The sequence below is a fragment of the Peromyscus californicus genome, unplaced genomic scaffold (genome assembly GCF_007827085.1).
Source record: "Peromyscus californicus insignis strain IS unplaced genomic scaffold, ASM782708v3 Scaffold_11__1_contigs__length_118956290, whole genome shotgun sequence".
Lineage (NCBI taxonomy): Eukaryota > Metazoa > Chordata > Mammalia > Rodentia > Cricetidae > Peromyscus > Peromyscus californicus.
Genome location: NW_026294402.1, coordinates 112269303 through 112289846, shown reverse-complemented (window position 1 = coordinate 112289846; position 20544 = coordinate 112269303). Strand labels below are relative to the sequence as shown.

At 38.6% G+C, this 20544-nt stretch overlaps 2 protein-coding genes and 1 non-coding gene across 11 annotated transcripts in view; all 3 read left to right on the top strand.

The window, feature by feature from the left end:
• The window catches only part of Rbms3 (RNA binding motif single stranded interacting protein 3), a 1493133-nt gene that overhangs the window by 16922 nt on the left and 1455667 nt on the right, over positions 1-20544 (top strand). For all 9 annotated transcript variants that reach the window (XM_052723536.1, XM_052723582.1, XM_052723605.1 and 6 more), the window contains exon 3: positions 12224-12338. The gene's annotated coding sequence lies outside the window, so the exon portion shown is untranslated. The remainder of the gene's footprint in view (positions 1-12223; positions 12339-20544) is intronic.
• Zcwpw2 (zinc finger CW-type and PWWP domain containing 2) overlaps positions 1-20544 on the top strand; it is a 130153-nt gene that overhangs the window by 52534 nt on the left and 57075 nt on the right. Inside the window, exon 4 of the mRNA XM_052723678.1 lies at positions 12224-12338. Within this exon, the coding sequence (XP_052579638.1) occupies positions 12224-12338 (115 nt within the window). The remainder of the gene's footprint in view (positions 1-12223; positions 12339-20544) is intronic.
• On the top strand, positions 16044-16152 carry LOC128106111 (U6 spliceosomal RNA). The gene has a single exon (XR_008216602.1). It is a non-coding gene; the product is annotated as a U6 spliceosomal RNA (small nuclear RNA).

Sequence of the window (20544 nt, the reverse complement as noted above, 5' to 3'; positions counted from 1 at the left end):
GCCCCCTCGTGATTAACTTTGTGCTGGATTGCTTTAATTGCGACTGGTCAGTCCACCAGAAGGGAAGGATGGAAGTTGTGGTGGAGTGGAGCGGTACCTCACAGGGTTAGCGTCAGTGAGCTATGCTGCAGCTTTGAGGATGTGAGGAGCAGCATTGCCTTTCATTTTCAGGCCAAGCAGCATCTTATAATGGTGATAATGCTGTCAAATATTTATTAGGGGTGCCTTCTAAAAAGCCACTTGTATTTCTTTAGATTGTGAAATCTAGGGCTTATATCTGTATGTTTCTAAAGCTATAATACATAGGAAATAATATAAAATCATGTTCAAGGCCAGATGAGTTAGTATACCTGTAATCTTGGCTACTAGGACTGGAGGATAGGTAGCTTAAACTGAGCCTGGACTGCAGAGTGAGTTTGAGGCCAGCCCAGGAACTTGATGAGACCTTATTTCAAAAGACAAAACAAAAACAAAGGTTTTAGGATGTAGCTCAGTCATAGAACACTTGTCTAGCATTCACAATACCTGGGATTCCATCCCAACACTTCAGTGAATGAATGAGTGAACAAATGAACAAAGTTGTTTGGGTGAATTTAGGAGGATAAATAAAGCAGTTTCTAATATGATTTTAGTTTTTCAGATTTTGTAGTATTGTACTTACTGTTTATTGTCTGAAGGATAAATTTTCTAAGTCTCAGATGCTTATATTTACAGTTATTTTAATATTTATATTAATATGATTTGAATTGATAGTTTTAAATTATAGAGGTTCTCACTGTATCTAATGAATTGTAATGAGAGTCTACCATCCCCCAAAATGTTGTATTAAAAGCAATTGATTACATTTTTTTAGTTTTAAAATTATGCACTCTATTTTCGTTAGCTTTTGAAAAAAATTACCTTTTACAAGGAAAAAAAAATGGGGCTGAAGAGATGACTCACTGGATAACATCACTTGTTACTCTTACAGAGGAGCTGGGTTCAATTTTCAGCACCCACATGGTACTCCATACATCACTCCAGTTCCAGGAGTTCTGACACTCTGACCTCTGGGTGCACAAACAACACACGTGGTGCACAGACACACATGCAGGCAAAACACTCATACACATAAAATAAAATAAAATGAATTTTAAAAGTAAGTGCTCCTAAGATCATAGACCCTGAGGTAAATCAGTGATCAGTAAAGTGCTTTGTAGGTCTGTAGTGCACATGAAAATGAGGTTCTGTGTCATCTAGAAGTAATGCCATCATCCTGCTTCATTTTTTTTTTTAAACTTTTGTAGGTGACAAAATGTAACTTGATTTTGTTGTTGTTTTGTTTTTGTCTTTTATTTTACATTCAGGGTCATCTGGGCAGGGTTTACCAATGCCACCTTTAACAAAATATATCTTTACAATACTCAGTATTTACTGAACTCTCATACTTAAGACTCCTAAAGATATGGTATTGAATAAAACATGAATTCAGTGCCCCTGTGAGACTTAAATTAGCAGACACGACACAGTAAGCAAATAAGGGAAGGATATGTGTTACTTGTGTATAAGTGCAATAGAGAAGAATTAGGGGACAGCCATAGAAAGGGAATACAAAGTTGTAGGGGACCAAGGAGGGGGAGGAGTCTCAGCCCTGTGGTTATATTGTGTTCCCCAAAATATTGTACACCCTAATAAACTTATCTGGGGGTCAGAGAACAGAACAGCCATAATACTAAACATAGAGGTTAGGCAGTGATAGCACACGCCTTTAATCCTAGCATTCTAGAGTCTGGATCTCTGTGAGTTCAAAGCCACACTGGAAACAGCTAGGCATGGTAACAAGAGCCTTTAATCCCAGGTAGTGATGGCAGGAAGCAGAAAGGTATTTAAGGAGTGAGGACGAGGAACTAGAGCCTGGTTAAGCTTTTAGGCTTTTGAGTAGCAGTTCAGCTGAGATTCATTCTGGATGAGAACTCAGAGGCTTCCAGTCTGAGGAAACAGGATCAGCTGAGGAATTGGTGAGGTGAGGAAGCTGTGGCTTGTTCTGCTTTTCTGACCTTCCAGCATTCACCCCAATACCAGGCCCTGGGTTTGTTTTTATTAATAAGAACTGTTAAGATTCGTGCTACACAGTCCTGCCTTACTTGTGAGAGTGTCCAAATCCCAGAAGCACAGCATTTTTCCCTGCAGCTGCTGGCACCACTGATTGGTCAGTAATAGTTCTTGTTTGGTTTCTATTTTTTTCTTCTTCATTCCCAAAAGTAACTAGGTTTTTTTTGTCTTCCTATACAGATGAATTTTCTGTTCCTTGGGTCAAACTTTGCACTTTCCCATTTTCCTCACTGAGTTCCTCACTGGTGGGCAGGGTGAACTGTTACTAGAGTCCAGTGTCCGTGAAAGGGACAGACTGGGGCAGTGACAGAGGACATAGTTCTCTACTTGAAGGAAGATGGAAGACTGTCTTGCCCATGCCCTAGGCTAGTGGCAGAACCTTGGAGAATAGCACAGTGACTCAGGGAGCTGAGCCCCTGTCACAAAGGTACTTGACCAGTGGAAAGATCCTTGTGTCCAGGTGTGGCAGAAGAACATTTGGGCTGTGAATTCATATTGCCATGGTGGGGGAAGATAATGACCTGATGTGGCTTTGCAAGGCTATGCATGTCTTTCCAATTCATGTATAACATGGCCTCAAAATGACTGAGATCAAATTTCCCATCGTGGTTGGGTGAAACATGTCACAAAATAAGGTAATATAACACTGCTGTTGCAGTCAAAACCTAAGGTGTGAGATTTGTCTTCTTAGAGTAGCAGGTTATCACAGCTTGATTAATTCTTTGGTGAACAAAAGATCTTTAAGATACAAGGCAACAGAAACTTGAATTTGTGCCAGACTAAAGGATTCACTCCACCCACCATACTGGGCAGACAAACCATGTCATCTCTTCCTTCAGTTTTCCCCTTCATATCAGCATAAAGCAACAGCAAAAAAAAAAAAAACAAAAAACAAAAAACAAAACACCCATATTCAGTGTATTAAATGTCACCAAGAAGGGACATTTACCTTCTTCCTAAAGCCTTGGGAAATGGAGGAATGTGATAAAAAGCCTTCAGTTGGCCAATAGCACCTGACTAAAAGAAGATTACATGGGACAGTGGCTTATAAACTTTTAAATTTTGGACACAGCTATGAATTTTCTCTGACATAGTGTGTCGCCTGTCCCTGTCCATCCGTCTGTTCAGTCTCAAGCTTTTCCTGACTCTGGAAATGGTCATGCACACTCAACTTTTCAGAACCATCTTCTTTATATTAGTAAGATCATCCTAGTTTTCAATTGTTTCCCTTCTATTTCCATGACCACTTCTTTTTATTATTTGTATATCTACTAATTCATTTCTGTAATACTAGAGATTGAACCCAGGGCCTTATAGTTTCTAGGCAAATACTCAACTACTGAGTTAAGTTTTGAAATTTTATTTTGAGATAGAGTCTCCCTAAGGTGTCTGTGCTGGTCTTCAACTAGCAGTCTTATTGTCTTACATTCTCCAAAAGCTGGAATTACAAGGCATAACCCACTATGCCCAAGGTGACCAGTGCCACTTCCCTCCTCTACCCTGAATTACAGTGACTGAGACAGTGCAGCTGCCTGGATAATACAAAAGTAATGAAAGGTATGGGATTTTTCTAGAGTCCATGTCTAGACTTAACCCTCCATGTTATGAGCTTGAACATTTCCTTTGTAAACACCATGTTAAAAGCCACTTCTCTGAGGGCTGGAGAGATGGCTCAGTGTTTTAGAGCACTTGATGCTCTTAAAAGGATACAGGTTCAGTTCCCAGCACCCACATAGTGTGTTCACAACTGTCTGTAACTTCAGTTCTAGGGGATCTTGTAAGACGAATTACTAAACAGTCTTATTAATAAAAATCCCGGTGCCAGGTATTGGGGTAAATTCTGAAAGATCAGAGAGAGAGTACAAGCCACAGCCAACCTCACCTCACCAACTCCTCAGCTGATCTTATTTCCCCGAATCTTCAGACTGAAAGCTTCTGAGTCCTCACCTGAATGGATCTCAGCTGAACTGCTGCTAAAAGCCTAAAAGTTTAAAAGCCTAAAAACCTCTATTTCCTGCTCCTCACACCTTATATATTTTTCTGCTTCCTGACATCACTTCCTGGGATTAAAGGTGTGTGTCACCATGCCTAGCTGTTTCCAGTGTGGCCTTGAACTCACAGAGATCCAGATGGGTCTTTGTCTCCCAAGTGATAGGATTAAAGGTGTGAGTGCCACCATTTTCTGGCCTCTATGTCTGTCTAGTGGCTGTTCTGTTCTCTGACCCCAGATAAGTTTATTAGGGTGCACAATATACTGGGAGACACAATATCACCACAGGATCTAATATCCCCTTCTGGCTTCCATAGGCACTTAGCACACCTATGATTCATTGACATACATGTGGGAAGGCAAACAATTGTAAACATAAAGTATAAAATATTTGAAAAAAATTGTGTTACTATGAAGCAAAGCTAGTTTAAAAATAAACATTATATATAGCCATGTTTCAGTAAATTGTGTAAGATTTTAGGACTATAAAATGAGGACAAAAATAGTATTTCCACATTACAAAGTGAGGCATAAAAGTACACAATAATGCATACACACACACACACACACACACACACACACACACACACACACACACACACACACACTTGGCCAGAGAGATGTTCTGTGACTAAGTGCATTTGCTGCACAAGAATGATGAGTTGAGTTTGGATTTCAGCATCTATGAACAAATCAAGCCTGATTGGGGCCTGTAATCCCAGCACTATAGGGGTCCAAGACAGAAAGATTGCTGGAGCTTGTTGGCCAGTCAACCTAGCCCAAAGTAAGCAAGCTCCAGGTTCAGTGAGAGACTCTGTCTCTAGGGAATAAGGTGGAGAGTGACAGAGCAAGACACCTATCCTTCTCTGGCTTCTTTACTTGCAGACATACATGCATGTTGCCACATACATATGTAGGTAGAGGTTTCTGTCCTGCCTGGTCCCGCAGCTGTTCAGTCTCAAATAAACACACACAGGCTTATATTAATTACTAACTATTTGGTCTATGGCTCAGGATTCTTACTAGCTAGCTCTTACATCTTAAATTAACCCATTTCTATTAATCTATGTATTGCCACGTGTCTTGTGCTGCATTACATATTGCTTCCCTGGTCAGCCCTCAGCATCTCCTCTGACTCCATCTTTCTTCTCCCTGTATCTCTGCTTGGATTCCCTGCCTGGCTATAACCTATCTTGCCATAGGCCATAGCATTTTCTTTATTAACAAATGGTAACAACACATATTCACAGCATACAGAAAGACCATCCCATAGCATACATGCACATACACCATGTATACATCTACCCCCCCCCCACACACAGAGAGAGAGAGAGAGAGAGAGAGAGAGAGAGAGAGAGAGAGAGAGAGAGAGATTATGCAGAACACAGAGAGTTGCCAAAACTTAGCTCAGTTTACATAAGTCTTTAAAAAAATGGACATTCCATGTGCAGATGTTTCATAAGAGAAGCCATCAGAATGCTGTGGAAGTTTCCCTACACTCTTTTCCTCATATAGGGGAAAAAAAAGGGTTGCTTTTCCTTACCTCATGCAAAATACAAGAGTTGGTTGTTTGAATATGTAATGCATGTACCCAAGAGCCTGAGTAACAGTCTACTTACTGTTGGTCATTGTTCCCTGAAAAATCTATAGAGGGAGGGTTTCTGGTCATCACAGCTGAAGAGAGATGAAGTTACTGAGAATTGTCAGTACTCTGAATGTGCTTAGGGATGATGATGCAGAAGTGTGACAAAGAGTCCCCATGCCATCCAAGTAGAAAGATGTGGGAAAATAGCAGGAGATATGTGTTTATAGCAACTGCTAAACGGAAGCCACTACTCTGTCAAGGGAGGTGCTACCAAACATACTAGTCACAAGATAGACTTATAAAACAAATAAACAGAAACCAAAGCAACAACAAACAAAAGCTAAACCAACAAAAACTAATACATCACAAAACACTGGCAACAAAAAATTCTTTCAAATAATACTTACTTGTATTACTAAATACTGAAGTCAAACTGTGCCTAACTAGAAGCTTCATCTCTACTGAGTAGTTAATTTATGGTGTTAGAAGATGCTGTACACACTACTGGAGAAGAAAGATAATCATCAATTTCACCTGGCTACAAACCCTAAAACCTACAATAGTAACCTACCCGAAAGATGTTAGTAGTGTAACGGTGGCACAAATGTTATGGGAGTAACCAACCACTTTAAACAAATAGGACTTAAGGCCTAATCCATGAGATGGAGCCCATACCTCTGACACTGCTGAAGTAGTCATGGGCCTAGGGGAAAATCTGATACTATTATTTTATTAAAGGAACATAGCAATAAAATGACTCCTAATGACATATTGCTGTACACAAAGATGAGTGTTCTCACTCAATACTCATCAGAGAAGCTCCTCATAGGAGACGAAATTAACACAGAGATGCACAACTGGACAATGTGCAGGGAGTGAAAGACTTTGGAACACGTAGTCCTAAATGGGATGTTTTCATCAAACCCTCTTGCCTTCTACCCAAGGCTCAGGAAACTATGTGGAAGAGGAGGGCCTCAGAAAGATTCTGAATGCCAAAGGCGATAATCCAAGGAAACAATGTCTTCCAGACTCCACAAGAATGATGCACATCTGAACTCACAGACACTGTGGCAGCATGCTTAAGACTAGGTTCAACCCAGATGAATCTCAGCACTGAGATGGGGAATTGGACATGGATCTCCACTCCTAACCGAAAAGCTACCTGTAATTGTTACCTGTGGTCAAATGGGAAATTAATTTTTCTCTAATGAAGTGACATTGGGTATATCAACCATACTCCAGGATAGGCCCCATCCCCATGACTAGTTGGCCAACACAAAACAAACTTCATGTTTGTTTTTATTTTTTATTTTGTCTCATTGGTCTTTTGCTTATTTGGTCTGATTTGTGTGTGTGTGTGTGTGTGTGTGTGTGTGTGTGTGTGTGTGTGTTTGAAAGAGAGGGAGAGAACATAAAGTTAGGTGGGTAGATTCTAGGAAGAGTTGGGGAGGGAAAAACATGATCAAAATATATTTTATGAAAAAAATTAATTAAAAAATAAGTAAATTCCTTCAAGGTAAGTCCCTATTGCCAAAGACATAATGCACTTTGGACACAGAGTCCAGAGAATATGACCTGAACAAGGATTACACAAATAGACATGCTTACATAGAAGGGAAAATTTCACAAGGTCTCAAACCTAGACAAAGAACTGCAGACAACTAAGGAATGCTGAGAGTGGGAAAAATAGTGTTCCCCAGGAAAGAGCACACCAATTGGTTATTGAATACCAAATGATCTGCCCTGAAAATACACTACAAGTAACATTGTATGTGCTAAGCAGGTTGTATTTCTATACTTAGAAACACACACACATACACACACAACAATTAAAGATAGAAAGTTCATGAATTTGAAAGCGAGCAAGGGGGGGGTACTTGAGAAGGTATGGAGGGAGGGAAGGGTAGGTGTAGATGATGTAATTATTTTAATTAATCTCAAAAATAAATTTATTAAAAAATAAAACACCATGAAAAAATTTCTTCAAGCCTATAAAGTACCAACTATAACATTGCATATTAGCAGACCAACAAAAACCATTTTCTTTAGCTTCTTTTCTATTTCATTTTAATACCAGAGGACCAGGAAATTTAGGGAGATGAGAGGTCTGAGGTCCAGGGGAGCCACTGGTAGCTTGAGCTGTGCTTCTTGTATGTGAAGTTCAAGAGCTGACTTGAAAAGAAATTTTGAATTTTCTCGAACACTCAAGTGGACTCTGCTTTGATTAATTTTGTGAGTGCTATGGTAATTGGAGGACATTTTATTTGACGTGGTTGCTTTGTATAGCCCTAGCTGGCCTAGAACTTATGTAGATCAAGCTGGTGTGGAACTCATGAGTTCCACCTGTCTCTGCCTCCTGAGTGATGCAATCAAAGGTGTATAACACCACACTAGTGATATTAGTCTTTTGAATTAAAATGAATCACAATGTTACCACTGCAATACATTAAAAAATGTTGTTTATTCATTCTTGGTGAACTTTAACCTAGGAAGCAAGGATGTGGAATGAATCAATTTACTTAGAAACTGAGCCTCTTTTGACAATCTGGAAGCCTTTGCCTGAAAGATTCCAAGTGAATGATTATAAACAGTGTCTAGGAGAGTGGTTTGCAAGGATGGTTACAAACATACTATTTATGAAGTCCTCTACAGAGTGATTCATTTAATTTCCTGTCCTCAAAAGCTCATGAACTTAAATGATTGATTATTTTGACTAGAGGAGAAACTAGTCATTTGTGTAGGAAGTTGGGATATTTTTTTAAAGTATGTTAAATTCCAACATACTAATATTTAATATTATTATATTCTAGTTGTTCATGTAATTAGCCAAAAGGGAAGCAAAATTGCATAGACAGAAAAGCAAAAAGCAAAATAATGTTTTTTAAATTTGTGTTTTATGTGTATAGAAACTGGAGTTATAAACAGTTGTGAGTAACTGTATGAATGATGGGAATTGAACTTGGGTCCTCTGGAAGAGCATAGAGTACTCCGAACCACTGAGCCATCTCTCCAGCTCCAAAATCATGTTAACATTATATGGTTATATGCCTGACAAAGCAGTGGCACCGAAATGGAAAATCTGTTATAAACAAAGCTTTTATAAAAAATAGAAAAATATTAAAATGTAAAAATTCAGTTACATCTCAGCTAATATGATTGCTATACAAGAATGACCAGTTTGAAAATAAGAATTGCGATACTCATTTTTACTAACACCAAATCCTATAAAATACCCTAGAGTAAATCAGCAATGCATCAAACCTACTAAGTAAAACTTCAAGACCCTACTAAAAAGATAGAAAATAAGCCCAAGAAAATAGAGATACAGAATCTACTTTTTGGTATGGAAGGTTTAACTCAGGAGATGTCAATTTAAGTTAATGTTAATAGAATCTCGATTCAAGAGGCAACACAAATGAATTATAGTATTTGTAGGAAAGTGGAATCAAGAGTGATGATATTAAGCCTGTAAAATACACAAGGTATAAATGATAAAAGCTTGAATAGTCAAAGCAGTTTGTTACTAATGTTACTAAGTTAATTTAATTAATGGAATCATAGAGTTCATACAGTCAAAAGTGGCTTCCCTGGTCCACATGACTGTAGTTTCCTGCCTGGACTGTTGCAGTAGCTGGCTAAGTAGCTGTCCTGTGGCTACACTTAGCTCTACATAACCTGACCTCATCAAAGTAGTAAGAATGACTGTTTGGGGGCATGAAACGAAGCCAGGTATGGTAGTATATGAAATTCCAGTGCTCAGAGTGATACAGAGAGATGGCAAGTTCTGGCCAGCCTGAGGTATGTAGTAAGACTAAGTCTCAAAAAGGAAAAATGTGGGGGAGGGCATTCAAATAAAGGAACAACTCCATGAGAGCTCTGCCATGGCACCTGTTTCACCGTACATACTAACCAGACACCTGTACTGGCTTCATGGCCTCCCTAACCTGGCCCTGAGTAATTTTCAGGCACTCTCAGTATTCATTGTGGTCTCTGAGCCATGCTGGGTTTTCTGATGCATCTTGAATATACCCATATTCTACCTTAGAAGATATCTCCTCCAGAAACCTTGTTTCCTTGAATAGCTAAAGGCTAACTCCCCAACCTCCTTCAAGTCTTTGCTTAAGAGTCAAATTTCAGTCCATTCCTCTGACTGTCCTTTCTCTCTCACTTGGTGTGGGTGATTGCCCTTACTCCCTCCTCTCACGTGATGGAGTGTTCCTTCTCATACAACAGATCATTGGTGAGTTTTGTTTACTCACTAATATAGGTGGCTATATTGTGTTGAATCAATTAATAAATTGCACAGAGAGAAAATTGGAAAAATAAAGGGGATATACATATATATATATATATATATATATATATCAATGTAAAATAAATGCCTATACTTTTTCAAGTGCTTGTAAGTGCATACTATACTTGTAGAAGAATAGCAGAAGCATTAATCATGGTTGACTTAGAGAAAGAGTTCACAGAATAACAGGAATGGTGCATTCAAAACCACTAGAGCCTGAACCTGTTGCTTCTTTGTTAAAAAGTACAGTGTACAGTTGAGCCTAATTCTGGAATTAAAAATTCCTCATAAAGTTGAGGCTCAGCTATTGAGTGCCTTCAAAAGTGTTCATTTGTTCAGCCACAAGGTGTCCTGTATCTACTGTAAGCTCTTAAAGAAGCCCTGACAACGTCACAGCTTTCCAGTTCCCTTAGCTCTCTGTAGCTCATTGTCACTAATAGTCCTGAGCTATTTCCTTATAGATAATAGAGCATCTGTTCAGTTTTATGTGGAGATTTTCTTCACTGTACAGCTTCTTAACATCATGATAACTTCGGTGTTGCAGAGAGATCTTAACTATAAAAAAAACTAGCATACATATTCTAGACAAGGTCCCTCTACATAGTCTTGGCTGGCCTAGAGCTCACTATGTAGACCAGGCTGACTTTGAAATCGCAGAGATCCACCTGCCTCTGCCTCCTGGGGTAAAAATTGTGTGTCACCATGCCCACCCAGATATTCTTAATTTATAATTTATAGTATGAAGGCCAGCAGCATGTTTCATTGGGTAAAGATGCTTGTCTACAAGCCTGACGACCCAAGTTTGATGCTCTGAACTCACATGGTGGGAAGAGAGAACCAGGCCCTTTAAGTCATCCTTCAACTTCCACACATGTGCTGTGGCTCACACACACAATACATGAATGTAAACATTGCAGATTACAGTTAGCAAATTGAATTGCCTCCGTTTTCGTCTTTTTCAAATTGAGAAATAACTTAGCAAATGAATGAAATTTGCATATTGTGTGTATGAAAGTATATTTTTATTTGATTATATTCTTTTATTGCTTTAATTCTGTACCAGCAATTGCCCAGAACCACAGTTGAGAAATATTTTCCGAATGTTCACAATACTCAATGAGGTGTCAGGCCAGAGGTACTGTGTAAGATACAAAGATAAATATACACTGTCTTCATGGACCTTTGCTTATGACAGTCATGGCCACATGTAACTATGACACATGTCAGAATGTAAAAAATCATTAAATGACAATGCTGGGCATAGTTGGAGCAGATAGTTGATATTAGTTTGGGGACTACAAAAATAATATGACATTTGAAAAGGGCTTTGTACACAGTTTCATTCTATGAGTTGAGAGGCAATGTTGTAGAGGTTGAAATATCTGTGCAAATACTGCATTATGACTTTTATCAAAGACAAGCCTAAGACCCTTATGCATAGGTGGTAAATATGTATTTGTAGAATGAATATCTATATTCCCCTTGATGCCATTTTCAAAAAGAAAATTATGTCATGCATTTTATTAATTGTAACATTGAAAGACATGAAAACCTTCCTAGCAATTAAGAAACTTTGGAAAAATTGCTGTATTAGATGATTGATATTTTTAACTCAGATTCTTTTGTTCAGTTATTTTTAAACATCTAGAAAATGTGATATGTCTTATTAGAATAACACACAATGAGTTCTTATTATTCTAAAAAACCATCATCTATTGTCTCACTTAATACTCATGAAAATTCAGGTGTTAGCTGCTCATATTCACATATTATAGATGGAGAAGCTGAGGTACAAAAGCTTAAGAAGTGTGTGTGTGTGTGTGTGTGTGTGTGTGTGTGTGTGTGTGTGTGTGTGTATAGAGGTCTGCCACAAGGGCCAAATGCAAACAGAATTCATGTTTTTACACTGCAAAGATGGCTTTGTCATTTTCTACCACTCTGGTGTCATTCTCTGTTACATAAAGTGAGGTTAGTGTTAGTTCAGTCAGATGAGTTCATGTTGACTGCCTGCTTACCCTGGGAGCATGTGAGATGCATCATATGATCTTAATAAACTGGTTATTAACTTGCAAGATTCTCACAACACTGCTAAGTTTTAAAACAATGAAATAATAGTCAGATACCAATGCCAAAGTGATAATATTATACAGTGCTCAAATTAGGCTCAGTTCCAACAAATAGTTAAATAAAGTGTAGATTCTAAAACAAAATTAATATTTAAAAATAAACATTATTCATTGTCTGGATTTATGTATTTATTTAGATGGCAGAATGTACACATAGGAAGAGGTGGTATAGAAGTGCCCTTGAGGAGGCGTACCAGCTCTACAGGCATTCTCCTGAGCAAAGACTAGAGGTGTGCTGCCTATCAAAACGGGGTATGTGCAGTTTCTTTCTTACCATCCAGTCAGAACTCCTAGATGTATGTATTCTAAGACATGTTTGCACATTTAAAAATCTGTGTCTTTTCTTCAAATACAAATGTTGTTTCCGTTCATTGTAAAAGAATTTTCAAATGAATTAACAGCGATATCTTGTCCTCCAAAATTATTCTCCGTGACTAAGCTCTGTTTAAACACAGGCACTGTAATTAGTGCATCCTGGTATTTTATTTACTCTTAGACTTCATAGGCCATTATTTCAAAACATATAATTCAAAAATTAGGAACCATAGATTTAAAATGTATTCCTAGTATGATAATTTTACATGGGTATGCTGAGTTTTCTATTATTATGTTTTGTTTTTTGACAATACAGTGTTTTCAAAATGCTTGATTTTAAAATAAATTCAAAGCAGGGGTGAGCTATATACTCACAATTTAAAAATTGTTTTTATTCTATTTTTCATTATCTATTATGGACACACCATGGTGTGCTTCTGGAAGTCAGAGAACAACTTGAGAGAATCAGTTAACTTATATATCAATTGGGTCCTAAGGATCAGTCCAACTCAGTTCAAAAGACAAGCGTCTTTACTGGCTGAACCATGTCGCAGGCTCACAAGCATTTTTTTAATTAAAATTATTTTCTCCTCATACATAACTGCATATTACTTTTATGAAAATCCCTCCTCACTCATCTGATCAAACTCCTTCCAGGTCTCTCCTTCCCATTCCCCTCCCAACTTCATGATTTTATATATATTTTTTATATGATATATATATATATATATATATATATATAAAAATCTCAACCTACTCAGTCAGTCAGTGCTGCCCACATGCACAGATATTTAGGGCTATCCATTGTAGGGTCTCTGTCCCTGACAAAAACTAACTTTATCTACCCTGGCATCTGTCAGCTACCTGTAGCTTCTCAACTAGGAGTAGGGCCTTGTGATCAACCCACTTCATGCTAGGTTGATCTTGTGCAGGTTCACAGCTGTTTAGAGTTTATGAGTACAGCTGCCTGTCACATCCAGAAGACACTATTTTGTAACAGTCCTCCCAAAATCGTTTACCTCTGCCCCCTTGGCCATTATGTTCTCAGAACTTTGGGGAAAGGGCAGTGACATAGATGTCTCATTTAGGGATAAGGAGTCCACAGTAGTTACTCTTTACATCATTTGTGCTTTTTCTGTTAACTTAAGTCTATTGCAAAAAGGAGCTTCTCTGATGATGGAGGGCTGAGCTGGACTACCTATGGGTGGAAGTGTTTAGAAGGCAGTTAGATTCTGTATCAGTTTAGCAAGATGACAGTAGTAGGTTATCCCCTAGGATCTATGACCTCTCAAGCTGCAAGTTTTGGGCCAGGTTTACTGTACCAGGTGTGAGTTTCCTTCTGTTGATCAGTCCTTAAATCCAATTAGATAGCTGTTTGTTATCCCCTGAGACATTCATGCTGCAATTATGCCAGTGGGTATAACTTGCCAGAGGAGCCCACAGATTCACAACTGGGCAAGACTGTTGGTACCTTTTATCTTACAGCCTAGCACCTCATAGCACTATGAAAAGCTGTCCTTAAGGAGGGAGGCTTCTAGGTTGATACCAGCCTGTGACCAAAGTATGTGGCATTTTCTGCCATAGGTTCTTACCATCAACTTCTGGTGAGCAACCAAGGGTAGTGGCAATAGCCTCCTCAAACTACTTTAAAAATTATATTACAAGCATAATTCTAATGCTTTCAAGCTTAATCTAGTGTTCATTATACATTATATTAAATACATCAGGTATTTTTACTATACATCGGGTCATTTTCAGGAAATGTTCTTGAATCATAGATGTTATGGTTTATCTGCATAGCCTTTAAACTCACTCATGTGAGGGCTCAGTTGGCATGGCACACTTAACTTAAGATTATGATTGTTCCATAAAATAATTATAATAAACTCAAATATGTTTTAAAGTATTTTTTGTCCAGTGATTGCAGTAATTTTATACTCTCCACAGCCTTGTGTCTATTACCTTAAGTTTGAAAGCAGGGTCCTTTGTAGGAAGATCAGACCTTCAACTGAACCCTGCAGTAATCATGAAGATTTTTCTCCATTGGAAAAGCTTCATGTATATGCTCAGTAAACTTGTATGGGAAGCTAAACCACCTAAGTTTAGGTTTTAAAGCCATCTAGTTCACTATCAGACCAGAAGAGACACTGACTTCTGCAGACATGACTCATTTCTTACACTGAAAATGCCATTTGCCAGCAGCATAGGTCAACTCGCTGTGTTGTCAAAGTACAGCCCTACCCCTGTGCAATCAGTTTTCTTGTTCAACCACACAGGCTTCGAAACATTTCATCCTTAAATAACATAGTCACTTAACGGCAGGAGGATTGCATCTCTTCCACTAGTGCTGCCATGCTCTCTTGGTGGGATGGACTGTCTTGGTCATCAGTATGCTGGGTGCTTGTCTCCTGCTCTTTGACATTTCCCCTGTCCCAAGAGCCTCAAGAACAATAATTCTCTGGTTGGTTCTGTAGCAAAAATGAATTCTCTTACTAAAAGTCTCATGACTTTTATATGCAGAATTTGATGTAATTCAGCCTGACTTTTGAGAGCCATGACCTTAGGACTCCTTTTTGTCCTTGAAGGAGCCAGTGCAGGAGGTAGAGACAGATATCTAAGAGTTATGTCTTTGCCAACACAGGATTGCTCTTCTAAACCTGCAGCCTCAACTCAAAAATAGTTGATTCAATCTCTGATTTTGCTTAGCACCCAGTGTGGAGTTGGGTATAGTATTTAACATCTTATTGTATCTAGAAACAGTTTTCAGAGGTTAGCCAACATTTAGGTATTTCACTATGGGGAAGTAGCTTAGAGGCCACTTGGAGACTTTCCTCTGACAGTTTATACTCCAACCTAGAACTAATTATTTTAAATAGTCTATGTTCTTTTGATCTGTAACAATTGGCACTCTATAGTTTTTGATGCAGCTTCTTTATTTAAAATGTGCATGGTCATTAGATGATATGTATAAAGGACTCAGACAGTGAAGTTAAGGTTCTGATTTAATTGCCCCCTTTGTTGTTGTTTGTTTTATTTAACTAACACTCCAACTTAATAATTCTTTTACTGAAGCTTGAAAACTTGATGATTGTCTCCTCTCTCTCTCTCTCTTTCTCTCTCTCTCTCTCTCTCTCTCTCTCTCTCTCTCTCTCTCTCTCTGTGTGTGTGTGTGTGTGTGTGTGTATGTGTGTATGTGTGTGAGTAAATCAAATACCAAAAGACTCACATTTGCTAGGCACTACCTAGCAACTATAAACACTACCAGTACGCTACCTGCTTAGCTCTGTGCTCTACATTTGGAGTGGATTTGCCTATTTCTGAGTTTCCCCCCAGAATTACTCATGATTTTACAAAATAGACTTTCATGTTTAGAGTGCCTTGGGTTCACAAAAATTGGGTGTAAGTACAGTTTCCTATACCTTCTGTCCACTCAGAATTCAGTCTCTCTCCCAGTTACACCCCACACTCTGTGATTTGTTGTAATTAGTGAACTTACATTGACACATCCTAGTTATCTCCAGAGTTCATAGTGTACCTGAGGGTTCACTCCAGGTTTACACTCTGTTTGACTGCTCTAATCTCATGTGTCCATCATTGTCCTACTGCACATGATAATTTCATGGCCTTAAAGATCCTGGTGTCGTGCTCGCTTCGGCAGCACATATACTAAAAAATTGGAACGATACAGAGAAGATTAGCATGGCCCCTGCGCAAGGATGACACGCAAATTCGTGAAGCGTTCCATATTTTTTAAAATTAAAAAGAAAAAAAAAAAAAAGATTCATCTCTTCTCCCTGCCAACACTCAGCCACTTTTCCTGTCACTGTCTCCACAATTTTGCCTTTTCCAGAATGTCTCATGATTGGAATCATAAGTAAATCACCCTTCCACATTGGCTTCCTTCCTATAGTAACATACACTTGTTTCGTCTTTGCATGAGTCTGTAGCTCATTCCTTTTGGTGCGGAGTAATATTCTACTTCTATACATACTAGAATTTCCATCATTCATCTACCTAGAAACACCAGGATTGCTTCAAGTATCAGTAATTACTGATAAATGTCATTTTTGGTGGCCATGAAACTTCAACCCCCTTTAATAAATAATAAGAAGCATGGTTGTGGAGGCCAGCCCCCAGCTCCCATCTTGCCCCGGACTTCCCTTTTGGAGGAGAGAGAGAGAGAGAGAGAGAGAGAGAGAGAGAGAGAGAGAGAGAGAGAGAGAAGAGAGAGAGAGAGAGAGAGAGAGAGAGAGAGAGAGAGAGAGAGAGAGAGAGAGAGAGAGAGAAGAGCTCCCATCCTGCCCCAGACTTCCCTTCTGGACAAGAGCTCCCATCCTGCCCCGGACTTCCCTTCTGGACAAGAGCTCCCATCCTGCCCCGGACTTCCCTTCTGGACAAGAGCTCCCATCCTGCCCCGGACTTCCAATTTGGGCAAGAGAGCTCCCATCTGGACAAGAGAGAGAGACTTCCTGAATCTGTCAGCTCTGTCTGAACCAAGTGTGCGGATAAGGCCAAGAACGAACCACAAGGAGATGGGCAGACGTCAAGGCAGAAACACATACAACAAAATGAATAGCAATACAGCATCACCAGGCCTTAGCCCTCCTCCAACACCTAGACCTGAACATCAGAAATTGGAAGAAGCAGAAGAAAACAGCCTTATGAATGACATCATGAAGAAGCTAGAGGCTTGTGTAGAGGAAAAGACAAAAAAATGTGAAGAACGCTGTAAACAACTAGAGGAAAGGGCAAACAAATTAGAAGAAATCAATAAAGTCCTGGAAGAAAACAATAAAGTACTGAGAGAAAATCAAGAAAAATCAATGAAACAAATGAAGGAAACAGTCCAAGACCTGAAAAGGGAAATAGAAAAAATGAAAAAGACACAAACAGAGGGAATGCTGGAAATAGAAAATCTGAGTAAATGATTGGGAACTTCAGAGGCAAGTATAATCAACAGAATGCAAGAGATGGAAGAGAGGATCTCTAGCGTTGAAGATACAGTAGAAGAAAAAGATTCATCAGTCAAAGAAAACACTAAAGTCAACAAAGTCATGAACCAAAATGTCCAAGAAATTTGGGACACCATGAAAAGACCAAACCTTCGAATAATAGGGGTAGAAGAAGGAGAAAAATACCAACTCAAGGGCACAGAAAATATATTCAACAAGATCATAGAAGAAAACTTTCCCAACTTAAAGAAGGAAATGCCTATGAAGATACAAGAAGCCTATAGAACACCAGACTAGACCCCACTAGATCCCAAAAACGTCCCCTCGCCACATAATAATTAAACAACTAAACGTACAGAATAAAGGAAGAATATTAAGAGCAGCAAAGGAAAAAGACCAAGTGACATATAAAGGCAAACCCATCAGAATAACACCCGATTTCTCAATGGAGACTTTGAAAGCCAGAAGGACCTGGACAGATGTAATGCAGACACTAAGAGACCATGGATGTCAGCCTAGACTAATATACCCAACAAAACTTTCAATCATCATAGATGGAGTGAACAAGACATTCCATGACAAAGCCAGATTTAAAACAATACTTATCCACAAACCCAGCCCTACAGAAAGCACTAGAAGGAAAATTCCAACCTAAGGAAGTCAGATACACCCTCGAAAACACAGGCAATAGATAAAGCCACAGCAGTAAACCCCAATGAAGAGAAGTACACACACATCACCACCAAAAAATAACAGGAATGAACAATCACTGGTCATTAATATCCCTCAATATCAATGGACTTAATTCACCTATAAAAAGACATAGGCTTACAGAATGGATATGAAAGCAGGACCCATCTTTCTGCTGCATACATGAAACACATCTCAAATTCAAAGATAGACACTACCTAAAAATAAAAGGCTGGGAAAAGACTTTCCAATCAAATGGTCTTAAGAAACAAGTGGGTGTAGCCATCCTGATATCCAGCAAAATAGACTTCAAACTAAAATCAATCAAAAGAGATCAAGAAGGGCATTACATACTCATCACAGGAAAGATCCACCAAGATGAAGTCTCAATTCTGAACATTTATGCCCCAAACACAAGGGCACCCACATATGTAAAAGAAACATTACTAAAGCTTAAATCACATATAAAACCCCACACATTAATAGTGGGAGACCTCAACACCACACTTTCACCACTGGACAGATCTCCCAAATTGAAACTTAACAGAGAAATAAAGGACTTAACTGATGTCATGACTCAAATGGACTTAATCGATATCTACAGAACATTCCATCCTAACAAAAAAGAATATACCTTCTTCTCAGCACCCCATGGAACCTTCTCTAAAATCGACCACATACTTGGCCACAAAACAAATCTAAACAGATACAAAACAATTGGAATAACCTCCTGTGTTCTATCAGACCACCATGGTCTAAAGTTGGATTTCAACAACAACAAAAACTACAGAAAACCTACAATCTCATGGAAACTGAATAATACCCAACTGAATCACCAATGGGTTAAGGAAGAAATAAAGAAAGAAATTAAAGACTTCCTAGAGATCACCAAAAATGAAGACACCACATATCCAAACCTATGGGACACTATGAAAGCAGTGCTAAGAGGGAAATTCATAGCACTAAATGCCCACATAAAGAAGTTGGAGAAATCTCACACTAGTGACTTAACAGCACACCTGAAAGCTCTAGAACAAGAAGAAGCAAAGTCTCCCAGGAAAAATAGACGCCAGGAAATTATCAAAGTGAGAGCTGAAATCAATAAAATAGAAACAAAGAGAACAATACAAAAAATTAATGAAACAAAGAGTTGGTTCTTTGAGAAAATCAACAAGATAGACAAGCCCTTATCCAAACTAACCAAAAGACAGAGAGAGAGCAACCAAATCAACAAAATCAGAAATGAAAAGGGGGACATAACAACAGACATTGAGGAAATCCAGAGAATCATCAGGTCATACTTCAAAAATCTCTATTCCACAAAACTGGAAAACCTAAAAGAAATGGATAACTTTCTGGATAGATACCACATACCTAAGTTAAATCAAGACCAGATAAACTATTTAAATAGTCCAATAACCCCTAATGAAATAGAAACAGTCATTAAAAGTCTCCCAACCAAAAAAAAGCCCAGGACCAGATGGTTTCAGCGCAGAATTCTACCAGATCTTCAAAGAAGAGTTAATACCAATACTCTCTAAATTGTTCCACACTATAGAAACAGAAGGAACATTACCAAACTCCTATGAGGCTACAATTACCCTGATTCCTAAACCAAACAAGGATACAACACAGGAAGAGAACTACAGACCGATCTCCCTCATGAACATTGATGCAAAAATACTCAAAAATACTGGCAAACAGACTCCAAGAACACATCAAAACAATTATCCACCATGATCAAGTAGGATTCATTCCAGGGATGCAAGGGTGGTTCAACATACGAAAGTCCGTCAATGTAATACACCATATAAACAAACTCAAAGAAAAAAACCACATGATCATCTCACTAGATGCAGAAAAGGCATTTGACAAAATCCAACACCCCTTCATGATAAAGGTCTTGGAGCAATCAGGAATACAGGGAACATACCTAAACATAATAAAGGCAATTTACAGCAAGCCAACAGCCAACATCAAATTAAATGGAGAGAAACTCAAAGCAATTCCACTAAAATCAGGAACGAGGCAAGGCTGTCCGCTCTCCCCATACTTATTCAATATAGTACTTGAAGTTCTAGCCAGAGCAATAAGACAACGTAAGGAGATTAAGGGGATACAAATTGGAAAGGAAGAAGTCAAGCTTTTCCTAATTGCAGATGACATGATAGTATACTTGAGAGACCCCAAAGATTCCACCAAGGAACTGATACAGCTTATAAACACTTTCAGCAACATAGCAGGATACAAGATCAACTCAAAAAAATCAGTAGCCTTCCTGTATACAATGGACAAAGAAGCAGAGAAGGAAATCAGAGATACATCACCCTTTACTATAGCCACAAGTGACATAAAATACCTTGGGGTAACACTGACCAAGCAAGTGAAGGACCTATATGACAAGAACTTTAAGTTCCTGAAAAAAAAATGAAAAACATGTCAGAAAATGGAAAGATCTCCCATGCTCATGGATAGGCAGGACTAACATAGTAAAAATGGCA